The sequence below is a fragment of the Echiichthys vipera genome (genome assembly GCF_963691815.1).
Source record: "Echiichthys vipera genome assembly, chromosome: 17".
Taxonomy (NCBI): domain Eukaryota; kingdom Metazoa; phylum Chordata; class Actinopteri; order Perciformes; family Trachinidae; genus Echiichthys; species Echiichthys vipera.
Genome location: NC_139842.1, coordinates 19,016,679 through 19,043,041, shown reverse-complemented (window position 1 = coordinate 19,043,041; position 26,363 = coordinate 19,016,679). Strand labels below are relative to the sequence as shown.

Sequence of the window (26,363 nt, the reverse complement as noted above, 5' to 3'; positions counted from 1 at the left end):
TGTGTATCTCATTCCTTGTCTTGCAAATTTCCTTGATTGTACACAAGTAAGATATTTCACCAGATGAAAGCGGTGATTACCCATCACCCTCCACACTAATTATGCCATTAGCGAGGCCAGTGCAGAGCTGCATATGTGTAATGACGTATGTTTTGTGTGCTTCACATGGAGACAGCTGACTTAAGCAGTCTGAGGGAACAAGGTAAACACTGCATGACTTTCTACATCGCTGTGCTGTATTTACAGAGAAATGGCAAATCAATAAGAGGAGCTGAGGGAGAGAGGAGGAGGAGAATCGTCCGTGTGGAGAGTGATTTGAGCAGAATTTCATTACTGTAAATGAGGAGTGGTGTGAGCAGAGGAAGCCTGACATTTACTGATCACAGTGACTAAGTGAGGGAATTAAAGATATTTAAAAAATAAAAATAGAAACAACATAATGCAAAATATTATAAAACACATGATCGTAATCTGGGGAAGTTCTCTGTGGCCTAAGATAAAGAAGGTGCATCCAATCTCAGGGAGTGAAATAAAGAAAAGGATCAAAGCTCTGGTGGTGTATTGTATTAACAGAGCTGATATAAGTATTATGCAAAGTATAAAAAATAAGCATAACATGCCTAGAGTTAGCGTGAAGCTGTGATGTCAGCATTTCTCAAGAAAGGAAGGAAAGAACCCTTTTCTAGCGTACTTCAAATAAAGCAAGTGAACAAAGTGTTGGTTCAATATTGGCAAAGGGATTATAATGATATAGAGAAACTAATCAACTCACACTAGACTTCTAACGGGGCTCTCAGGTGGGGAAACAACACCATAAGAGCTCTAAATGCCCTTTTGTTAGGATTTACAGCAGTAGACAGGTGGAGTGAGGAGTAACTGTGTTGCTGAAACTTACATTGCTGATTTGGTCCTGCGATTTCTTAATTCTCTGCATCTCTGGCGTGTCTGCAACCACGCTGAAACCTTTCCCTTTATTCTTTTCAAAATCCTCCCTGTAGACAGCCTGCAGAACAAATAGGATTCACGTTAGAAACAAAACATGCAAGGCAAACAATACGGTGTGTGCCACTTTTTGGCTGAATTAAACATGCAGTTGCCAGTTTCAATGTAAGTCAACAAGGAAAATTCAAAAAAAATGCTGCACAAACAATTATTTATAGACACTCTGACCTAGATTCTTTCAACATATACGGATTAAAGACAAGATGACAGATGAGTCTTGATTTTTATTCTGCTTGTTTGAAATTAATTTAATAATGTATTTTTAGATTTAGATTTTTAGAAATTCTTCATTAGTATAACCCAATATTATTATCAAGGCGGTCCTCGATGACATAATACAACATAAGAACAATTAGAAACAGACAAGAAGAAAACACAATAAATATTAAATAATAAGATCAGGAGATCCTACTCTGAGAAGAGCATGTAATCCGATCATTCATTGATTGCCTCTAGATGTGAATTAATGTCAGCGATAGCATTAAGTAATTCGTGAATATACAGGTGTTATTATGGATATGTATAACTGATTTCATAATAAGAAGACAGGACATTTCTAAACAAGTGGTATGGATCAAATGTTTATCCTAGTCAGAGGAACTTTAAACAAGGTTTTTTTTAGAGTGCAGGAACAGAAAATAAGAGCTGCACAGAGCGTCTCCAACTATGATTACAGGAGAAAGGTCACTTAAACGGTTTTAAATAGTGAGGCTAAGTGAAATGTATACACTTAAAAATAAACTGCAGCCAATGTTGACGTCGTCTTAGGATGGGGGAAATTAAGGGTTCCATACGTTGAACAATGATGCATTTTGAAAACACAGCCAAGTACAAATCTGCATTGTCTGTATATATAAACCATACTGAGAGGAAGAAGATTAGATTTGAATGCAGCCCTGATATACAACATCATCACAATCCACCTTATAAGTACTTGTACTTAACTTGACAAATAGATTAGTCCTTTGCTTTAGATAGGCCTAATAAAAGACTTTTACAACTGGGAGGAAAATGGTTTTATTGTTGACTTTATTACAGCTCGACAGAAGAAGTTTGCTAATAATACAACAAACTAAGTAGTGACCTAATAAATCCCTATGTTATTCAAAATACTAAATTTTCTTATGCATAAACTATGACTGAAGTAAGCTGTTTGTGTGTGTGTGTGTGTGTGTGTGTGTGTGTGTGTGTGTGTGTGTGTGTGTGTGTGTGTGTGTGTTACGAGTGCAAGCAAAGTAAGGCTGGCCCAACATATATTGCATAGTCTTTTGTGGTGACGTTCACTTCCTGTTTGCTGAGTGAAGGCTTTATACAGGACGTGGTGTAGAAACCATATATGGTCACAATGAGAGGTAGTGTGTGACAAACAGTGTGTGTGTGTGTGTGTGTTTCAGACCTCCCCGCCCTATCCTGACTGACCCTAAGGGCAGAGGAGGAAATGTCCAGCCCATGCAGCGTCAGATGGATATCAGAAATTACAATGCACGGAGTTCTCCCTCACTGCAGCTCTGTGGCTGATCGCCAGTACTCAAACCCACAACCTAAATATACATCACCTTACAAACCTGAAACAGGAAGTTAGGTACATGTTTTATTTTTAAATAAACAGCTGCACATTCTGGCATTTTCCTGGTGCCTGCCATGACATTTCAACAATGACAAAGCACTTGATCCACCTCCCAATAAAAAACCACACCCTCACTCCTGCCTCCGTGGTAGGATAAAATAGAAAATAGATTTTCTGATTAAAATCGACCTTCATTTGAATAATCAGATTCACAAGAAGAAGACACTTTCCTTGGTATTGTATGAAACTAGAAGATCTCATCAATTGGTACCACTCATGTCATGCTAGCTTGTTGGGAACGGGTTTAATAACGTCCCAAAATTAGGCAAAATTAGGGGAACATTTTCAAAAGGGGTCACTTGATCTCTGAACTCAAGATACGTGAATGAAGATGTGTGGATTGTATTTTATTGTGTTGACCAGGCTACTGTAGTAAGTTCATGTTAAATCAAAAGTACTACTTTGGGGTCAATTCTTAATGTTAGCATTAATATTTTTAATACTGCATCGAGTTAGAGGGTTCTTTGGATAGTTTACAGCTTTAGTTCTCTGAGAGTCTTTCATATTCAAGCAAAAGTGGTTTTGTAACTATTGATATTGAATCAAATTGAACTGGAAATTGAATCAAGTCAGGAAATCAGGTGCGATACCCAGCCGTACTCTATGGTGACTGCACCGATTTCCTGCACACACCATCAAAAACGCAGTCTGTCTGCACAAACGGTCAGCGCATTACCAGGAAACAGAGCTCCATCCCTCCACGCTCTCCCCTCCTGAAGTCCACATAATGTCTGACGCTGCTGAACAGAGTGCTGACCAATTTTCCTCTCTCGCCTTGTGATGACATGACATGGCTGTGATTCACAGATACTGCGTGTGTGTGATAACGCCTATATGTGGCGTCCACTGTGAAATTGGGTGAAGATTATGGCCGATCCTCATTCCGCAGGAAATTATACACAAAATTACACTCAAGCTTCCGCACAAAGATAAGTCAGGAAGGAGATTAATGTGGCCTGGACCCATCTTTGTCCTTCATTCTCCCTCCGCTCCCATCAGTCAACGTATGATCCTCCCCCCGTTTCTATTTCTCAGTCTATCTCCTTTGTCTTTTTGAGGTCCATGCAACAGCTTCCTCTCCTCCAATCATGCCTCTGCTTTCTTTCCCCACCCACACTGCCTTCTCTCTGCGCTCCTTTTTCATTCATTCATATTTTACTGCCTCAACAGCAACAGACAGAGTCATCCCATGGAGCTGGAGCTCTTCCTCATTATAATCTTTCTCCCTGCTCCTATTTGCATTCCGCTAGCTTTCCTTCCTCTGGGGATTTACTTTTATCTCTTCCTCTTTCACCCTGTACTCCTCCCTCTCTTTCTCTGTGTTGGTGCCTTCCTGTCTCTTCCTTTTTTTCCCCCTCGCTCATGTGTGCCTCATTGCTCTCCCTCTCCTCCTCCCCAATTCGTCCTCTCCCAGTTTCTTTATTTCTCTCTCCCTCTTCGTCTTGTTTCTTTCTGTTTCACCCGCAAAGTCTTGTAATGAGGTGTGACAAACCTCTACCCTGCTACCATAGCAATAGGGTTCCCGTAGCAACGGAGTGGCGGTGTTGGTGAGGGGTTAGACGGCCACCAACTTCCCTCCGATGACAAAAATGCACTCACGAAGAGTACAGAACAATAATACTGTAGCATACAAGAGGCTTATTTCATAGCATCTTAACATAATTAACTAAATGTGCAGTGGTGCATTATATTCATCTTTTGTTCTTTTGTTATTGTTTGGAATTTATTCTAAAATCAAAGACAAGTTAAGTAGGTGAAAACATAGGATTATATTTTAAAGTCCCAGTTTTAATCCTGTGCCCCTTTGTTGATATATATTATGTGTCAAACAAAAAGTAAAATGGTTTAAAATGTTTGATGATTTATCCTGAACTCAGAGCCGTTTATAAAAATGTATCCAAACAAATGAGACATTGGACGACGAGCTAGTCACAGTCATATGATGCCACACTTCACCGTTGGGGGCGACTCGTACCGTAGCCGTGGTCGTAGTAGCTAACAGAGCGATATGGAGAGCGATAAGAAAAGATGTTTGTTTCACAGAATCTGGGGTTACGGGATGTTTTAATTTCCAAAACAATGTTGCTGAGGTCTATTTCTTGGAGGTTTGCGGCTGAATTTTGAATCTCCGGGCTGTTGCTGGTGTGGTTGAATGTCGTAGAGTTCCCCTTTCATCTCTCCCTCATCATCACCTGCTCTAACAACAGGTAAGGGAGGACAGTTCAACAGTCCTCTGCTCTAACCGCTGTTTCTAAGGGCTTTGGTTCTTTAAAAAGGACCATTTCTGTTCAAGTCTGATTGCTTTGCAGCACAATCAGCTAATTTTTCTTCTGTTTCCTGTTCCCAAAAAACACATCTGAGTTGTTTTCTTTAAACCGTTCCCTCTTTTAAAAGGGAACTTTTTGATCATAAATTATTTTAGAACCAATCTACTTCTGTCAAAAGCTTTGGGTATTTCTCCTGTCCATGATGATCACTGTGTGCTCACAAAACTGTTATAAAGAAGAGAAAGAATGTGTGTTTTTATTAATGATTACACAAATCCTTCACCATCAAACACAAACATTTTTAGTGTATAATAATCTCATTCTTAGGCTAGTGACCATGATAAACCATTAGTATATTAACTGCCTCTTGGTGTATGGTTAAGTGTTTGTGGGGGGCTGTTAGGATGTACAATCCATGCAGAAAAACACCATCTGTCCCTCAATCCCTCAGTTATCCTCCTCCCCACATGACCCCACCCCAATACTCAACAAAAACCCCTTCTCACAAACGCACACACACACACACCCCCAGGCTCATCTGTAGTGTTTGACACTGACACCCGGATAAGACGAGGGATGTGCTTTCTTTGATGAGCCCTGCCTCCTCTCTGGACAACACTCCCTCCTGCTACATGCTGAGAAAACAAGCCTCTCCTTCAGCTTTTCCCTCTGGATCCTTCCACCGTCCAGATTAATAGATCAGTCCCTCCAGGATCTTGCAGGGTTGTTTGTGATTAATGAGGCTCAAAGTGACTGAATTTGACGGGGCTTTTCTAGTGAAGTGCGCTAAAAATTGCACTATTTGGTTAATATTGCATTAAAATGCTTCCTCTGTGGTAACTTTAGTGATCATCACATTGATAGACACGTTCCTAGAATACTAAAGAACATGTCCCAGACACCACTGCATGAAAAAGAGAAGTGAACCCTCACGACAGCCTTCAGTTTGGATGATAGTCTGCCACAAGTTTGCAACCATATATATTAAAGGATCACTGTTTAAATTTAAATATAATAAGACACAGGTGACCATTGCTGTGAGCAAGAACCGCCCAAAACAGTGAGACTGAACATAACTGATTGATATAATGCTGTCAAATTGTTATAGTCATATTTAAAATAACACTAACTTTCTGTGTGTAATTCTTTCCAACTGCCCACACCACGAAGCAACCAACGACAGATTCATTCCACGTAGCCGAGACACAGCCAGCTCGTTAGCCTATAAGGTAATTTGCAAGTGGCTACTCTAAATGAATTGAAGCTAACTAGCAATTCGGCCACAATAGCAAGCAAGCTAACATTAGCTAACATCAGCAGCTAAAACCACAAGTGGACTCCATTTAGCTATCACTGTTGGCTTGAGGCGAGCAGAACAGAGGTGAGGGACATGTCACATCCTTTGGAGTTTCCCAGAAAATCCGCCCCGAAACCTTAAGACAGAAGTCAGTCCAGAGGCTGTTACAGACAACTGAGAAAGTCAGGAATGGACTCATTTTTAAAGTCACATAAGAACCCGTTTAGCCATTGGCAATAAGAAAAACACTAATACATGAAAACAGTTACAAACAGAACCTTTAACAGTCAACCAATCTGGGAAACACTGCTAAGTGTAAGTCTGTTGGTGACTACAAATCACTCTGGCTCTCCATCAGAGCCATCTTTAACAAGGCAATAACACATGACCCAGTTCAGATGGATATTTTGGTCTGATGAGGGTTTTTTTTATGTCTTAGAATATATTTGGGTCTCTGTTATTTTAGCTTCTGGAGGAAGAGCCGTAGCAGTTTTCTGTCAGGCCCCGGGACCTAAGACTGGGGGCTATTTGAAAATAGGTGCAAAGATAATTTAGGAGGATCTTTGTACAGTACACTTGGGTGGCCCTGCAAAAAATGCACAGCAACAAGGATGCAGAGAAAGGAATACTAGGCCACAGCAAACATGGTATGGTATTAACAGCGGCACAAAATTTATTAGGCCATAATCCAGTTTGCAACCATCATAAAAAAGCATACAAATGACGGCCGGACACATTAACACTCCTGAGAGCAGCAGTGTGAAACAAGAGGGCTGTAAGAGCCCCGGTTAAGACAGGATTATCACAGAATATCTGTCTCATCCGAGTCTGTACCAGTGTATTTAGGTGTGTAGCAATGACTCAAAATGAGCAATCGATTATCAAAATAGTTGCCAATTAATTTAATAGTCTTAATTCATTGACTAATCAACTAATCTTTTCAGCTTTAACTTCTGATGAAAACACATTCATCAACACAGATTTCACAACAAGACTAAATGTCAACTAAGGCAAAACTACAACACTCATCCGAAAGACAGTGCTTTTTTCCAGACTTCTGCCAATGATTTAAGCCAAAAAGGTGAATGAGCTTATAACTACAGTTAAGGACACTTATGCTGCAATGATTTCTTTTGCAACACATCCATTTCCTTTTATTGCCAGCTTGTTGCATAACAGATTTTAGCAAGATCCCTTAAGATATTTCCAAACTGCATAACTTTTTCAAATAATTTAAGGGGTGACAGTATTCTAGTGTATTTCAGTGACATTAAAAAGACTGAACCCATACCAGGGGAAGCTGTTCTTCCACACTGGATTGGGATCCAAAGTCTCAGTAACTGAACCGACCTTCTTGTCGTAGGACCGCTTATCTCTGATTCTGTGTACCCCTAGTGTGGTAGACTAGACTGGGGGGTATAAGGCCGGGTTACCAGCAGCTGCCAAATCGCTGTGATTGGCTGCAAAGCGCCGGGGGGTTGCCGCCCACTTCTTTTTCGGCACCAATGTTAATCAATTGCTGTGATCACGTAGGCTGCATCACGCAGTTGAGCTCTGCCAGTGGCTCATGATCTGGAGCGATCCTTTCATCATCCTCTATTAAAACATCTAATTATATTGCAAGCTGCAAGCGAACCTAGCAAGAAAACACACTATAAATGATATAAAAGACATGTTGTATGCGACATAAAAGATGTGATTCTCATAAATCGTGAAATTTGCACCCCCTGCTTGCCCAGCTTTTTGATTTCTCTGCCCCTTTCGCTGCTATTCCTCTGATTTTTACATGAGGAAGTAGATCAAAACCTGCCCATCTACTATATTTATTGAGAAATAGCCTGGTGTCACTGCTATTTGTGATTGTTGTTGTTAAAATAAAGTACTTGTTCCACACAATGACCAGCAAACAGCACAAGAGCAAATTCGCCTCATGACCATCGCAGAGAAATTTGTTTGTGACTGGTGCAAACCTGCCGTAACGCACACTGCCGGACTTAAGCTACCTGTTCTGCAATGGGCACCATTGCTGCGTCCTGGTCTTAGCGCCTAAAAGATGATTGTGATTGGTAATAAGAAACACAAACAGCCCGGAGCATTTTTCCCCCTCCTAGAATGTTATCTCGTGTCCTGTAGTATGGTCTGAGACTAGCATACCACTAACATGCACCTAGACAGCAAAGTTTTATTTTTCTTGGAAATAGCTTTTGCCTTTTTTGTCTCCATAACATCCTGTTTATCCCATTATTACATGATCATGGGCCTCCCAGCCCTCTCTTCAAGTCTCCTACTTGTCCATTGTGAATCAATTTCATGCTTGACTTCTCAGGTCTATGTTCAAGCTGTGAGCACGCACTTATCTTGGATGTACAAGCTTCGACTGATTATTTTATCTGGAAGTTTTCTTTGAGGAAGAACTTACTCCCAGATCAATTTTTATGGTTAACTCAAATCAGGCTTTTCAAATTAAGCACGCCTTTTATACTGCCTTCTTTGTGGAGCAACGCCCAAAATGTGAACAAACAGTGTGTGTTTAGCCATGAATCCTACAAGTAGCTACTAACAAAGACAGATAGAGTTACCTGGCTCTGCATCTTGCTCTGCTGTTTGAGGCGGAGGTTCTCTGGAGTGTCAGCCACACAGGTGAAGCGTGTCTTGGGGTAGTGTCTGAAAATGAACACACAAACAGCAAATGTCAGCACACAGTATGCACACACAGGCGGATGCCAGCTTTCACTCAGGCTCCCACTGTGACGCTCATGCCTAGACTCTAGGAGAAAACCCAGCATAACTCAAGCAGTGTGCAGTCTGTGGCCCCACAGTGGGGGCATTTGTTATTCAAGGTGGTCCTGAGGTTGAGTTAGGAGCCCCTGTAGACAAAATGCACGTCAGTATAACACACAATGCTCTGTCAGTGGTAGCCAAGGTAGTCTGAAAAGGAGGAAGTGCAAGGCAGGGGTGATGTGTGTGTGTGTGTGTGTGTGTGTGGGGGGGGGGGGGGGGGGGGGGGATGAGAGCCTCAAGGTTGCAGAGTTTTGGAGGAGAGCAATAGCAGGTGTGGAAAAAGCTTCTCATGCTTACAAAACACAGGCATACATTTATGCACACACACACACACACACAATCACACAGCCCCAGACCAAGCCCCCCCCCACACACACATGGAGGGATAACAGGAAGAGAAACAACACGCCAACAGACACAGCAACATGGTCAAAGAGACAGAGGGTGAGTGTGAATGATGTCATGGGCAGCCCCTTTCAGCAGAGCGTGAAGACGAGGCTCTTTTTCTGAATGGATTCTGGGGATTTTCTTGACAGTCACAGACCCAGAACCATCCCACCTCCTACTGCTCAGCGGAAAGTGCTCTGCCTGAAAACAAATATAACAAACATAAATACACACAAGTAGGGAGAAACACACAGACATGCAGCACACCAAAAGCCACTCATGGCACGCTTACTTTATTGATCGCATAAAGCGCTGTCAATGGTTTGTGCGTGCAAGGCTTAAGTCTGTATTTCTATACACTGGAGGCTTCTGTGCACATGTAGCCTTTAGGTCCAGAAATAATGGTGCCTGCCAGTTCAGTGTGATCCTTAAGGCAGCATAAAAAAAACACATGGCTTAAGTCCAGTAGGAGAAGAAGAGCCCTCAAAGCTTATCTCACGGCTCATATGGACTGCAGTTCCCAGCCTGCCCCAGGGTGCAGGGTGACCTCAGAAATCTTCAACCACTATGCGTGCCTCTGGGTAACCCATTTAGGCAATATATTTACCGTTTCCTAGACAACATGGCAAACAAAAGTGAGTTAGCATTCATCCTGATGTGATAATGTGATGTTAAAAAACTAAGACAAAAGGATTGTGGTTGGTTCATTTTACATAAAGTTCTTTTTAAAAAAGATATAGTAGCCACTTTAAAGAAACCCCAAAAATAATTTCAAAGAGTAGGAAGCAGAACATGAATGTAGTTGGAGAATTCGATTGAAGTTGATATTTCGAGCTCTGTGATATATCAGAAAAAACACTTGATCCCTGCTTTCATCCATGCAAACACATGCAGGTCTGTGCACACTCGCACTCGGCTTAGACAACTGCTATGCACTCATTTTCCTGGAAAGGAAGCTGTCTGCAACATTCAGATGTAGTGGTTTACTACGTTAGCAGCTGAGGCCAAGCAGACTGCTAACAAGCTGATCAGACAATGCAAATGAAGCTACTCTTTTATTGTTGTAAGCTTTCTAATCACAGAAGCTAAAAGATAGACACAGCACTCTCTCTCTCTCATACAAACCTCCTAACTATTTGATCCATCTTAAAAGAGATATATTATGCTCATTTGCTCAGGTCCACATCAGTCACATCACAACCGTACAGAACTCCTGATGGCACGTTTAAGGGCAATGTTTCTGAATACGGGCTTTTGTGCATTGAGCGTTTTGATACTTTTACAGTATTTATACAGCACTTAAACCTGCTTTAAAATAAAAAAATGACATAATCTTGCTTTTACAATGTGGGGCCTGGTCAGAAACAAGGCAACATGGCTAAAAATTGACATTTTTTGACACTACAAAATGCTTATATTTTTGTGTTTTAGGTCTATTTCCTATTTCTATCAATTTCCATTCACCAATGATTTCATCTGGGTCTCAAAACCCCATCCTTCATAGCTGTAAGGCTAATGAAAGCTGAATGGCAGCTTTTGAAGAATAAAGTAGCATCTGGCAAAAGCACATCTATACGGAGACAATCCCAAAATAAATCTAAATGGATTCAGATTTCGCTAAATCCACTAACTGACCGCCAAAGCTTTTACCAGCAGTGTGTCTCTTTTTTGGGGACTGTCCCTTGATCAAAGCTAGGTAGGATTTTTTTCTCCTCTGGAGTTGGGTGTGTCTGGTTTGTGGTGGAACACACTTCCTTTCGCAGAGCATCACTGTGTCTGAAAACCCCTGCTTGTCTGATGCAGAGGGGTGTGCGTTCAAACAACACTACCTCACAACCAGCATCTGTGTTAACAGCATTCCTGTCATCTTCAATGCATCTCTAGAAACAGTTCCTGCACTTAACGGTGACTACATTGCTACACAACAAACACACAACAGGGTTGAAGATGTAGGCTTAGTGACTGATGGGATCGTAATGTGTGTATGAATATATGTGTGCGTGCGTGCGTGCGTGCGTGCGTGCGTGTGTGAAACCATGCTCACATTTTCGTGTCGTTTGAGGCTATGAGTGAGTCATAAGAACACTCATCTATCCGTCAGGTTGTATAACAAGGTTATAAGTTGTAGACGGGAGTGGGTGACACATGCACAAACTCAGTTAACCCTGTGAACGCTAAAGAGGGAGTGAGCAGAATGAAGGGGGAGGTGGTACTGCTGGGGTGGGGGAGTGAGGGGGCCACGCATGTGTAATCACAATCACACGCACACACAAGCCGCCTACTGTGCAGGAGGAGAGGGTTGTTTGCACAGTGGAACCAGGAGATGTTGTGGCTGGCTTGACCCAGTGAGACCTGGAGAGGTTGTAATGCATCATTCAGCGTGAACATTTCATCCACATGTAAAATCTGGACACAAGTCTCATCAAAAACACACAGGTCACAGGACACACAGGACAGCATTAATGAAGGAGAGCTGGACAGCAACAGGCAGAGATGTCTGCTGCACAGTGACTGGCAGAATCCATTATACAATGAAACTTGCATATCTTTTAATGAGAAATAGCTCTTCCCCAGACTAATACATGAAGGCAGCACAAGCCAGGGAGCCGTCTAATACTACAAAGTGAGACTGGGTTTAATCTTGACCGGGTATTTATCAACAAAATATCAACAAATGATTAGAAAACTGGCAGGCGTTCTGAATGATAACACTAAATACATTTGTGACATGTTTTAATAACACCACATAGACGTTCAAATGAATTTCTGGGCTATCAGTCGTTAAGGTAGCGTCCCACCAATGGCTCCCACAGTCTCCTGGGGAAATGAAGAACTTTATCTGCCCTCCTAAATCTCCCACAATCCCCCTGTGACTCGAGCATCTAATCAGGGATGGGACTCTCTGGGAAGAGGTGGGTGGGAAGACAGTGAAAACAAACAACGCCTATATCAATTACTGAGGACAAATATAGAGGAGTAATGATAAAGTAGTTATCCCACAGAATAATGACAGAGAACATCGCCTGAATTCCATTCCTAAAGCGGGAGGCTCTTTTCCTCTGATGATGTTTACTCAAACAAGGCTTGTTTAAAACAAAACGGAAAGAGGCATAATAAACAGACTCTGAAGAGGGTTGCTGCTGGCGCGGGGACGGGAGGAAAACATCGGAGGCAGGGAAGGGAGAAGAAGATGCTACTTTGTGGAAACGAAGGTGATGGCTCGACACCTTAAATCAAACGTGAAAGATTGGAAGTATGAACAGGGTCATAGTAAGATTAATACTAATAATAGTATGTGGAATTACTGTTATCATCTTACATAAGCTTATAATTAGACACACAGGTATTTTGACTTATTACGGCTAATTGAGGTGAGGTTGGGTGCAGCTACAGCACGCTGAGAATTTGCTGTGGTCACCCAATTGGAAACATTCAAATATAACTGTCAGGGGTAGGATACAAGAGCCAACAGCGGAGTCAGGGAGATCTCATTTGAGCACAGCCAAAACAGCTGAAAAACACCAGCGAGCAGTGTTGCAAAGGTGTGGGGCTTTAATTGTTTATGGCCAATAGTGTTCCTACAACGCAAATTTAATCCCTGTACAGTGACAGAAGAAAAGCACCAATTGGCCTTTTTCACAGGAGACTTTTTGACATGTCAAAGTGGAAAAAGCACAGGTGTAAATAATAAAAGTAACGAGGGCTGTTTAAGGGTCCTGGTACCATGTATGCTGCCTCACTGCCACACTGTCATGGTTTAATGGGGCACTTGAATAAAACAAAGCCTTTGTTAATGTTATTCCTAACACCTTTGCTTTTCCTATTATGAAAACTATGTAAAAAGGAAAAGGCCATCGCATGATTTTTGAAGCTTACATGTGAAGACAGTTGCACACATTCACCTGCCAGCTGGGTGCACTCCTGAAAGGTGTAATACATTTGGTTAACCTGGAAAGTATTTGCATGTATGTTGGGTTTTTTCCCTATCAGATCTAGCGAGTATTTCTTTTCTCTGTTTAATTTTCTCAGGTTAAAAAGCGACCTTTCACAGAGTTGGAAACATTTTTGACTTTCGTAATTGTCCTGAGTGGTGTGACTCCATTCGATGAATATATACAACCAGGAAATAAGTAAGCGATTTGAGGAACATTAGGGAAACTAAGGGAGTTCCTGTAAGTTTTCAAATCAGTCACACCCTGTCGGTGCTTGTTGATGGTTAGCTGAAAAGGGATATTTTAAGGCTAATAAACACAGACAAAATTACTCAAGCAGCCAAATCTGGATGACCACATCAAGACAAAAAGTTGCTTTACATTCAATCTGAATGCATATTTGTCCTGCTACTTCACCAGGAGCAGCAGGGCAAAAACCTGAATCCACATCCAAACACATGGGCAGGAAAATGTTTCTTGAAAAATTCCAGAAAACACAGTTTTTCCACCGTGTACAAGAAGCTGAAAAAATACATTACACATACTTGACTCCAGGCTTGGCACAAGTGACTTGTTTCTGGTTTTAATCATGAAGGAAGTCAAATCCTATAGAAAACAGCTGACCACAAGCTAGCATACTACTATTATAGAGTTTCCACTGGGCTTGAGAATGACAATGCTAGCATGACGTCTTGATCTATTTTACTGGCAATAAAATGGCACTTCAGGAAAAAAAAATTCGAAAGAGCTTGTCAGAACATGAAGCGACGCTTTCTCTCTGCATTCCCTCTCAGAGTATGGACTCACCCTCTAACTCTCATACACAGAGAGAGACAGAGAGAGGGAGAGGGAGGGGAAGATAGAGAGATAAGTAATGGTAGACAGGGATTCCACAGATTCCTGATGAGCTTTACTGTTCGAGTATGTGCTGAAGCGTGAGTGGACATGCTAGTTTTCCGTGTGTTCGCCTGTGTCACTGTAGAGGAACTTTAGGAATTTCCTTTGTTGATACCCCCCTCTCTTCTCCACCGAGGAGGAGGGAGGGAGGCACTTTCCCACACCACATAGGCCTTTTCTCTGAGGGGGGAGCTGGACTAGTCACTGATAAACAGCAGAGGGAGAGAGGGGCCTTGGTTGGGTTGCAACATGATTACACACACACATTTAGAGAGTCCTATTACAGTTTGTGGTCAGATTAAACACTGCTGTCAGTGTCTTTGGGATGAACCGGTTGAGGATAAGAAAAACATGAGACATGCTCACTGACACAAAATGATGACCGAGGGACTACTTACGCATTGCAGTATGGTCTCTTCTCGAAGCCTTTGTAATTCTTCATGTTTAGAGTCATTTTGCAGACCTCGCAGCTGAAGCATCCTTTATGCCAGTACTGTCAGAAAAAAAGAGACAAGAGACACAAAATGTTGATTTGTTTCACCTTAATTGTGGTTCCAAAAAGAACCGAATAAACGGACAACAACACACAAACTAGCACAGGAAAGCTTATTGAATGACTAAGACCAGAAACTCCTTCACAGGGACAGGAGCTCGATACAGACAGAAAGGATATAGACTGCTAAGACTGTGTGAAAAAACAAAAAGGTGAAGCAAAGTGGAAACAGTAGTTTGTGCATGCTGCCAATGAAAAATTACAAAGAAAGCAACATCCCCTTTTGCTTGCAAATTGTATGGTTACTATTTATAAGCTGATAGGGCTTGAAGAGCTGGAGCAGTGAGTAGTGACGAGGAAACTTTATGATAGACAAGTCTGTGTTTGAGCCATCTAATATGGTGCCCTCCATAAAAACCCTGAAAGTCCTCAAGGGAGCGGCCGCGGGTTCGACCCTTTGCACCCTCTCAATGGGGTGAGAGAGAGGGGCATCTCACCCCCTCTCTCTCACCCCATTTCCTGTCTGTCCTGTATAATAAGGGCGCACTCACACTGTTCATCCATACCGTGCCCAAACATGGTCCGCGGCTAAAGTCTAGTTCGTTTGACCAGTGTGAGTGCAACCGTACCCCGCCTAGAAGCGGTCCGCTTGCCGGCCACGGACCGCTTGGGAGAGGTGGGCTTTTGTAAAGCACGTTTGCACATGTACGAGCACGAGAGTGCGCACATATACGAGCACGAGGCCTACGGCGGTTCTGACGTCATTTTATGTGCGCCTGTTCGGACATAGAAAAAAGAAGGCCAGACCATGCGCAGACATTTAAAACAATGGCGGTGAAAGGTTCACGTTGGTGTGATGCGGAGGTGGAGTGTTTACTGCAGATTTGGTCGGATGAAAATATTCAAAAACAGTCGCTCCGCTAAAATGAAGATATTAGTATCATATGACACTAGACGACCTAAGGAATCCATGCCAATCCAGCTTGTCAGGAACGGGGCTAAGTAACGCACCAAACTGAGGCTACATTATGTCGGAAGGAAAAACCTCCATGGCCAAGAGTACCTTTGACCTCCCGCTTTAAGATTTCTGAATGAAACTGCGTTTGATGGGTACCCGCGAGTCTCCCCTTTACACACATGCCAACTTTATGCTAATCCCATGCAGCTAATCCAAAACCACTTGACCCTTTCACTCCAACATAACAAAGTATCCATATGGTGGTGTGTTTGTATTGTGACAGTTTTCCTAAAATTGCTTGGCCTTGCTTACAGTATCACACTATATTGAATCGTGAGCCATGTATCATGATACATATCACATTGGCAGATTCTCCCCATTACACTGCCCTTTTTATTTCTACTCTGAGCTCAGATGTATGTTTGCAGAATGATCAGATTCTACAATAAACAACAACAAAGGTTGTTAACTTTTCAGTTGGTGCTGCAGAGACTGTACATGTTCTGAAAGCCACCTTTTGACTCTCTTTCTGAACATAATCATCTCTGCTGGCCTGCCTGGTACTGTAGCTCCTCTATTCATCTTCATGAGAGGCCATGCATCCATCTCTGTCCCTCACCACCCTTTCTCCCTTACTTCCACCCACCCGCCTTCTTTCCTTTTTCTCTACTGGCACTGGGCTGATCCGCGGCCTGAGGGTTCAAAGAGGGATCGAGGGAGGGAGGATTGGAGAAAACTGTAAGGAGGGAGGGAACATGAAGGGAAGGAGCTGGAGAGAGCAAGAGGTAGGGAGGGGTGGGCAAAAGAGAGGAAAAGCCAGAAAGTGAAGCAATGATCTGGCTGCTCCTGCTATCGTCAAGGGAAGGGAGAAAGGAGTGCAAAGAGACAGAGAGAAAGAGAGACAGAAAGAATGGGAGGGAAAGAAAGAGGGAGACTCAGTCCTTATTAACATGGCCTCAGGGTGCTCTGACATCCCTCTCTTCTTTTTTCCCCACTCTTTATCCCTCTCTACACCAATTGCCCACACACAAAACACTAATCTTCCAAACAAATGGCACAGAAAAGATGATTCAAGACGCAGGATAAAGTTCACATCCAAGTACAACATCAATTCCTCAATGTTTCACTTACAAACACATACACAATGTAAGTTTTGATTCCACACAGTCATCTCAGGATAAGACGCCAACATTACTGACAGAGAAATCCATCATTTCCCTGCGTGCAGTGATACAGTTTGATAATATAGCATGTGTTACAGCACTGATAAACTGTTAAAGCTGCAGATGGACAGTAGACACAATTATGGCAGGGCTATGTATGGAAACATGACTGAACACAAAGGACAATAGGCATTTCACTTCCTTCCATTATCGAACAAGAATGTAGCTTCAGGCTGGTTTTAAGAACAATCTCTTCTGTTCTGTCTCGATGTAACAGACCCCCCAGGGTGGTATGTGATGACAACAGGCAAGTGCATGTGTGTGTGTTCTGTGTGTTTGTAGCTGTGAGCCAGCAATATTGTACTAAGGCATATGAAAGAGAAAGCTCACAGTGGAGACAGAGCCTGGGCTGGTGATCCACAGCCAAACGTGCTGGTGGGCCAAACCCTCGAATGCAAACTCCTTATCCCACTACAACCCAATACCAAGGCCTGAGGGAGTTGCAGATGGACACATCGTGTTACGCTTTCCACTGCTCTTCCTCTCCATTGTTCTGGCTAGTCTCTGCAATGACAAATCCCTTTACAAACAACAGCACGGTGCAGGCAGATTCCATTTCCTCTAGCTTCATCTGATTTGCAGCTGTGGTGGCTGCCATCTTTGCATGCATTCATCTGCTGGGTCATCTCCTTCTACAGTGCAACAGTCCGGTATATTCTAAACAGACTACTGTTATGCCTTTCTCATTCCACCAAATCAGTGATAAACCGGAGATAAGCTAACACGGTGTAATGCTGATAGAGAAGTGTGAATGCAAATGCTGTTAGGAGGAGAAAGGGAAGTCTATCAGCTGAGCGTGGACTTTGACTCTCCTGTTGTTTCCCTGAATAAATATTGACCTTGGGTTTTAGAACAAGCCTGCTGAACTCAACCGATCCTACATAACATGGCCCTCTGAGGTGAACACAGATCTAAAACACAGGTGTCAAAATGCATTCAGGTCACGTGTGGAGGTGGTCAAGGCAGCATGTGTACAAATGCAGTATAGTGTGAATATTAAAATATAAATACGTCACTGACTCATTACAATGGATCTCCTGGTGAACTTTAAGTGGTATTCAGTATGCGTTTAAACGCTGCTGGCATCTTCTCTTTACAGCTGAATGCACTTTTTCTTCTGCTCAGCAGTGGTTGCGCTTTCTGACTGATAAAACAAAGTGTGAAGGGAGGTGAAATACAATCACAGTGGTCAAGATTTGACTCACAGATTTGAAATGCAACCCGTTTCATCCGTACATAATCACAACCTATATATACCGTATCTGGTAAGAATATTTAAGGTCTGGTACTTATATTTGATCTAGGATTAAGAGGAAAAGATGCCAAAGGGAAAGGAAGGGACAGACAGAGATGTGGGGGCGAGAAACATCCCAAATGTGCGTTGGAGAGGCCATCCAGCACTTAGCCTTGTCCAGATCCAGGAAAACCTGGCTCCTGGCTCTATCTCTATCCTGTCACTATCTGGCAGTCAGCTGAAAATGAGGACACTGCAGAGACGGAGCCCTAGAAATAAAACACCAATAAAAAAAAAACCAAGCACTGTCTCCCTGCATCAGCGTAGCTCAAGGGCACGTGTCTATATGTGTGTGTGAGTATTAACGGTGTGTGTACGTACATGTGTGTAGTACTGTATGTAGGTTATAAGTCTCAGGGCATGATGCATGTGTGTCACTGAGGATGCAAGACTCCAGTCAAGAGCGAAAATGCTCAGTCAGCCTCGCGGCTCTCTCTGTGAGAACCAAATACAAGTTGGGCAGGAGTAAAACCCTGCAGCTATCTGGGAGGCCAACACAACTCCAGACACCATGTATGAAAGCACACATCACACACAGAGGGGGAGTTAGTGAAAGTCTGACCAGGAGCATGCTCTCACATACCAACTACAGAGAGATAGGAGGCGATTAAGGGACAGGTTTAAGGCATTCAAATGCTGCAGGGCTGCTGCTGTAGTAACATTATTATAATTATTAATTAAAGGGCAGATTTCTCACTCATTGGATCCAATAACCAAAACATAGCATTTACCAAACCATCGTTGTCTTTTGATTTTTTAATAGAAACACTGGTTGGAAACTGGAGCCCGACCTTTTAACAGAACTTATAAAAGCTATTTATTTTATTTTATTTTTATTTATTCTTTAAATTAAATAACAATTGACTGATACACGTACAGAACTATTTAGACATTGTTTTTTTTTTTAATTTAAATAATCAACACTGACGATGTTCTTTTAGCTATTTATATTATTTCATTTATTTAAATAGTCACCAATCGACTGATACTGAACATGTTCATTAAGCTATTAATTTTATTTTTACGTATTATTTATTTTAATAGTCAGCAATTGAAATTAACATAATTTTATTTTAGCGATTTATTTTATTTTTATTTATTTATTTATTTATTTAAAGTCATTAACTGACTGATAATGAACATGATTTTATTTTAGCGATTTATTTTAATTTTATTTATTTATTTAAAGTCATTAACTGACTGATAATGAACATGATTTTATTTTAGCAATTTATTTTAATTTGATTGACTGATACTGAACAGGATGCTAATTTAGCTGTTTATATTATTTTTATTTATCCTGTACTTTTTGTTTTCTTTTAATTTCTAAAAAAGTGCCTACCAAGTGACTCAGAGCAGGAAAAACTACCAGGACTTGGCTGGTATTATTTTCTATACTGATAGGATGAGAAATTCTTATCTTTACATGAAAGATCTACTTAATCTATAGAACATCTTAAGTGGATTTTCACACTCCAGTCTCCTGGTAGTCACCAAATTAAGCATGAGAGGAATTAAGCGCTTTAAAACACTGGAGGACACCCTTAGGGACCCTGATGAAATGTTTCATAATATAAAAAAGGCTGATTAAGCCCACAGTTTGAAAGACGCTTTGATAGCTCTTTCACTCAGGATGTTTATTTTAAACCAAAAAGGGCTAAATAAATCAAAAACACCTCACACGCACTTACATGGTGGGGCATTACAGCAGCTTACTCCGCATATGTGTGAAAGATTATTCTTGCCTAAAGACAAAGTGCCCACATCTGGCTGGTGCTAAAAAAAGAAACTAACTCATTAAAGCATACTGGCTAATTACTACCCTACCTGATGCCATTCATTTTTACCCAATGATAACCCAGTTTTTTACCCAATGATAACCCAGTGATTTGAACAGACATACTATGCTAAAGTAGAGTATGCACTTAACACGCTCTCCAAAAACACTCCAGACTGTGATGCGCACTTAGTAACATACACATCCTGCCGCCCCAAACAAGACATTAATAGAAAATGTAAAAATCCCCACAGAAGACATGAGAGATGAGCACAGCAAAGGCAAAATATCAAAACACTTCTGCCATGTCATAAATCATCTGTATAAATGCTGTCTTGTGGTTTGAATTTGATAAAAATGTCTCTTTGGCTGCATTTCTATGAATTTTCTTTTAAGCCAGAGCAAAACAGAGAGTCCAGATATGTTTATGCTGGTTGATAAAGCTGTCATAGATTAAGAGACTAAACAAGACAAGGGCACTCGTTCCTTTTTCTGATAAAACGCACAAAGGAGAAGTACCTGACAGCTACGGAGTCAACACCTCAGGTGATTCTGACTGTAATGTATGTTTGTGACTGTGAGTCATCAAAGGGAGGGGACTGGTGGTGGCTGTACAGATTCCTCACCTCTTGTGGATGTGGACAGCATGAATCAACTCTGAGAATAATCCGTCTAAATATAAGCAAGGCACGAGACACATTCTCTAAAACTGGAGTCAGGGGAAAGGTTTTTACACTGAACCCTCAGTGAGCAAATCCTCCCCGTTTCAAGGTCCCATATTATGCTCATTTTCAGGTTCATACTTGTTTTTTGAACGCGTTTACATGCTATAATGTTAAAAAAAACACACAATTTTTCTCATACTGTCTGTCTGAATATACCTGTATTCACTCTGTCTGAAACACTCGTTTAAAGGCCCCAGTTTCTGAACACAGACTGTGTGCATTTCTTTGTAGATTGAGAGTGTGACAGTTGAGCATTTTTGATACTTTCAGTACGCTTTGAAGCCCTTAAACCTGCTTTATAATACATATATTTTATAAAGACATGGAAATATCACTGTTAACAATATAGGACCTTTAAATGAAGAGGCAAAGTAGAGCTGAAACAAGGGAACATGAGTAAAAAATAACTACATTTCGTGACCCTACAAATGTTCATCTATTTTTTCTGGTCTATTTCCTAATTCTCTCAATTTACATTCATCAATAAGTTAATTTGAGTCTCAAGAACCTACAACAAGCCCAGGCTGCTCTGATTGGTCAGCGTTTCAGCGTCTTCCTCATCTGCACTCTCCATCTATATACGTAAGGTAACGTGTTGACATCACAACCCTACAGCAGTCATGACGGCTCGTTTAAAAGGCGCAGATTCTGAATACAGGCTGTGTGTAATTCTCTGTGGATTGAGGGTTTTTGAAACTTTCACAGTATTTACATATAATATAAGTATCTTATAAATAAGAAAAGACATGGAAATATCACTTTTTCACAATATGGGACCTTTAAGAGATTGAGAAAGCTTTTGTGATTCCCAAAATCAATCATTTTTAGATACGATTCATGACTAAGCATGATGTTCATGCCGTAAAGACTGTACAGAGCACGACTTGCATACTGTTGTGAACTCGTCTGACCTTTAACCCCTTTTTCCAGCTATTTCCTGGGATTGAAAGGCAGTAGTACAATTGACGCTCACATCTTAACCAGAAACCCCAGGCTGAAGCCAAACAACACAGCAAACCAATTTGTAAGCTAAATAATAAAAAAATAGAACTTTCACAGTTACTTCTTACTTGAATCCGAGTGCAGAACCAAGAGCATGTGTCAGATACATCAGTGTGTGTGTGTGTCAGTGTGTGTGTGTGTGTGAAGCCAATGGTGTATGAAATGTGATTTTTGCCAATGCCAGCTGTGTCTGAACATTTGAGACCATGTGAACCAAGACGTGCAGCCACCTTTTTTTGTGCATACCCCTTGAACACAACTAAAAACGCATCTTTTAAAGTTTAAATGCAAATTGTGACTTAAGTCCTTCCTTTAATTAATTAGTCCGAGTATAACATCAGGGGATAAAAGCAAGACACCAGACTCATTGAAACACGGTGAAATTTCTTGTCTGAAAACCTCCCAGCTGGCTTTAGTCCACCCATGTTTCTTTTGAATTCCTCCCCCACTAACAAACTGTTTAGTTTTGACTGAGACTGTGTTTTATCTATGATACATGTGGAAGATCATTTGTTGCATAAAGCTTTTCCTGAAACAAGCAAACAGGTTATGCCTCTCAGAAAAAACTCTTGAAAACATTGCATATAAACACTTATCAAGATGTTTTGACATTGCGAGACATATTTAAGAGCCAAAACATATGTTGAAGAGCCAGTAGCAATGTTTGTGCTTCATACTTACTTATTAAAGGATGAGCCATCGGAACAAGTCTATGTTCATTGAAATAGTAGCTGATTTACTACCCAGCAACCGGTTACACACATCTTCCTAATCTGGGGCATAATAGTACAGTTTAAATATTCATAAATCTTGTGAAGAAATGTAGGAGGACTATTTCTTCAGCTGCAGGTAGGGACAGGCTGTGATTCAAACATACAATATGCAGACAGCTTGTAGAGATAGTAAGTACACAGACACTTCAGCAGAGATAAGTGTTTCAGTGAGAGCTTTAAGCTTTAACCAGTATAAATGAATCTCTCAATTTATCTAGAAAATACACACTTCCTGAGTGCTGGGAATGGCTGCTAATCTAAAAGTGACATGCATACAAATCATTTCACTCCTCTAGACATTGAATGCATAGTAGTTGTGCTTTTCTGTCTAAATCTAAGTCCTCCAGACGTTGCACATTGACCTAAATGTGACTAGTTTCCCTGCTAGGGTTTGCAAAGTAGACACTGGTAAATACATCTACTGTCTCACTTCCTTGTTTCAGTTTTATTGGCTGAAGTTCAACAGCTTCAACAGCTACCGAAAAAGATAACCTGTTAGATATGAGCCTGATTAGTCGAGCCAAATAAGAGGCTCAAAACTGTTAAGCTCTGAAGGAAAAGCCAAATGGCAAGGCAAAACCCTCACAGACAAGAGCCTCGACCAAAATTCACTTCCTGTCTTTACATGTGCTCGGCTGCCCGCTCCCTCTGCCGGGCCCAGCCCTGCTCTACTGGAATGCAGCTGACAGACAAACAGCCCTCTGTGGCTTAACCGTCTCTACACCACAGAGGGATATTATAGAAGAAGACTGTCAGGTAAATGGTATTCGTCATCGGTGGGAGAGAATACCGCGGAAGAAGTGGCAAGAAGAACCCGCGACTGCCATCATGCCTTCACCTGCACTAGCCTAGCACACGGGAAAAAAATCCTCAGCCAATGTGGCCTTGTGGCTGCTTTAACCAAGTGAGAAGGGCACTGTGTGTGTGTGTGCCACAGAGAAGGGAAAGGGGAGGTTGTTTTGGCGTGTCTAAAGGGGTGAGTGCTGATGTGGAATGGCAGCAAAGACAGACGGCAGGCTACTCTCCTGTGCTCGGTTCAGAGCAGGGAGACGGCACAGCAGGCCTCTGACAGAGCACGTTTTATGGCAGCGTCTGTCTGCTGGAATGCACTCTGCTTCAGGCCAGATACCAAAGCACACTCAGGCTGTACCTGTGGCACTTTGGTTTGCACCAATATCAGCCTTCTAACATGCTAACATGACTCATATATATATATATATTCTTGTGAGGGTTACACAGCTTGTGCATGAAGATTGGTTATGTCTGAGATAAATCAATTCCAGTCCGGAGCACTTTAGGAAAACATTAGTCATGGTGCATTCAAGAACACAACCATGCAGAGAGCAATAATGCATCCAATCAAGAGCTGATGTTACTTCAGATAATGTGCTTTGTGAGCTCTCTTTCCCCACCATTCTTGTCTGTCAACCCCAACAGATAAGCAAGTCACAACAAGGATTGATTTTCAATAGCCATTCAGACGTCCATTAGACAAATTATCTACTTGCCTCAAGCTCTGCATTGGTAAAAAAAATAAATACATAAACCCTGATCTTCATATGGCAAACACTGCAGACCCCACCCTCCCAGTAAACTGAGTGTTTTGCATGTATCTTGTTGCAAAGTTACAGTTTAACTGAGTGCAGCAGCATTTATTAAATGCAGTAATCACCACATGATAAACTTAACTACATCATCTAACGATCCCTAAAGATAAAGTGGTCACAGAAGCTAGATGTGATGTAGCAATGTTATCCAAATTGTTGCTCACATGTGAATAAGTGACCTGGACAGTGATTGTGGGTACAATTGATGAGATTAGCACCTTGGCTGAGATTAGGCTGCTGTGTTTGACTGAAAACTAATTGAGGCGGCTCCACTCATGATCCCTCACTTGGGTTAAGCCGGTGAATTGGACACTGACATGTCCAAATGAGTCCCAAAAAGATTAGTTATGGGGCTAGGATTTTATTCTCCCAAGTCCAGTATCGTTTAGTGCAAGGGTCTTCAACGTGTTGGGGCCAAGGAATCCCTTAGCTTAAAGAGAGATGAAGCAGAGACCCCCTACTACAAATACTGTATTAAAATGAGTTGCATATTAAATTGCACCGCCCAGCTAGAGCAGCCTAAAGCCATTACACACACCTTTTTCTGGTGCATACAATACTAAGATACTACAATGATCATTATTAACATAACCATGTATTTAGACATCATATGTTAATCATACATTTGGAAGGCATATTGAATCCTTCAACTCAATTGTATCTGTGCATGGCTACCTTAGGGGCTACCTTGCCTATAAGCCACTATTAAGCCTATCATCAAGGCTGTGTAGATTTAATTATTTTCCAAACATGTATTTGTGCTAATAACACGTTGCTGTGATGTTAATGTATATTTCCAGACATATTTTTAAAAAAGATTAACTAACAATGCACTTACTGCGAGGACCCCCCGTTTAAGTATGTGTACAGTAAACCACAGAAAAAAAAAATAATATAAATAAATAAAAGGTTTGAGACGTTAGCTCTCAGTTCTCTTCAAAGCATTGGTGTCAAAGCCAGGCCCAAACCAGGCTGTGAGGCGCTGGTTTTAGAGTAAACCAATATCGTAACCTCAAGTCAACGTATTAATGAGTAAAAATACACATTGTGTTTCTTATAAAGATAGCCATTATCCACGCGATATGTTGTGGTTTCCTTTCTTCGCGCGAATTGCAGACGTTGAGCGTAGCCGTTAGCTCGCCATGCTAGCGAAAAATACCTGTTCTCCTCCTCCTGCTGCTGCTGCTGCTGTGGGTGTTCAATTCATTCACAAAAACACGTGAAGGTGTCATTTTAGAAAGGCAGAAACAAGTGCAGTAAAGCTACACGAAGAGGGAAGGCATACACGGGTGTTTTTAAACAGAAGAACGCGAAATAAAGACGGGGTTTTCCTGCTCTTACCTTGTCCAGACAATTCACTTTTTCCGTGGGGTAAACGACTAGATTACATCTGCCACACAACGGATTCATGTTGGAGGAATGCTCTTCTTAGCTTAGTTAGCACCGAAACCGCTTTGTAGATGTGTGTGCCGTCGAGTCCTCACTTCAAAAACTAACTAAGCTACAGTGCGCGATTGTAATCAGTAGCAGGGCCAACAATAATCGAGTTGTATGTAGCAAAAAAAGAATCCAGGAGGTTGTTGTTGTCGTTGTAGCCGCACAGCTGGCTGTCAGTCCTCTAACCAGACACGGAAAGCGCGCACCCGCGTCCCCCCTCTCTCTCTCTCCCTCTACTGCGCGTGTCCGAGCAGAAGGGGAAGAAGCAGTGTGGGAGTTTTTTTTTATTTGACTTGGAAGAAAGATTTGATCATTATTTCAGATGAACGAGAACATCTGGACGTGTGTATGTTTAACTGACACTCAAGTTCTTGTGTTATTGCGACACAGTCACAGTTTTGTGTAACTGTAAAAAGGAATCCAGGTCCCATCTGTGTTCCCATAACTATCCTATGCGATCATTTTTTAATTATTATTATTGCATGTTTTGGAGGCTTTACCACCCCTGTGATCTCAAATCACATTTTTACACATCTGCCACGTTCACTGCACGTTCTACTATGTCCACGTGGTGCATTTGGTAAGGGTGACACCTGCTGACAACAGCTTGTATTGTCTGTACATCCCCATGTATAACATTTAAGCATATATCATTTGGGAGTTTTCACCCGTTTTATGTAATGCATCAAGTAATGCAGAATCTGATATAAAAACACCAAAAGCATATTGCAAGCTGGAAGTGTGCATTATGTTCTTGCAAAAACAAAAGGTGCAACTTAAAAACACTGTTTCTCAAACTGTGGTACTTGCACCACTGGTGGTACGCAAGGGATTCTCCAAAATAAAAAAAAGGAAACATTAATTAATAAATAATATAATTCTAA

At 41.5% G+C, this 26,363-nt stretch overlaps 1 protein-coding gene across 1 annotated transcript in view; it reads right to left on the bottom strand.

Moving 5' to 3' along the window:
* The window catches only part of lasp1 (LIM and SH3 protein 1), a 32,785-nt gene extending 7,101 nt beyond the window's left edge, over window positions 1-25,684 (bottom strand). The window contains exons 1-4 of the mRNA XM_083931003.1: window positions 25,384-25,684; window positions 14,589-14,683; window positions 8,773-8,857; window positions 896-1,003 (exon numbers count right to left, since the gene is read on the bottom strand). Coding sequence (XP_083787129.1) covers window positions 896-1,003; window positions 8,773-8,857; window positions 14,589-14,683; window positions 25,384-25,452 — 357 coding nt within the window. The 5' untranslated portion in view covers window positions 25,453-25,684. The remainder of the gene's footprint in view (window positions 1-895; window positions 1,004-8,772; window positions 8,858-14,588; window positions 14,684-25,383) is intronic.
* Between the last annotated feature and the right edge of the window lie 679 nt (window positions 25,685-26,363).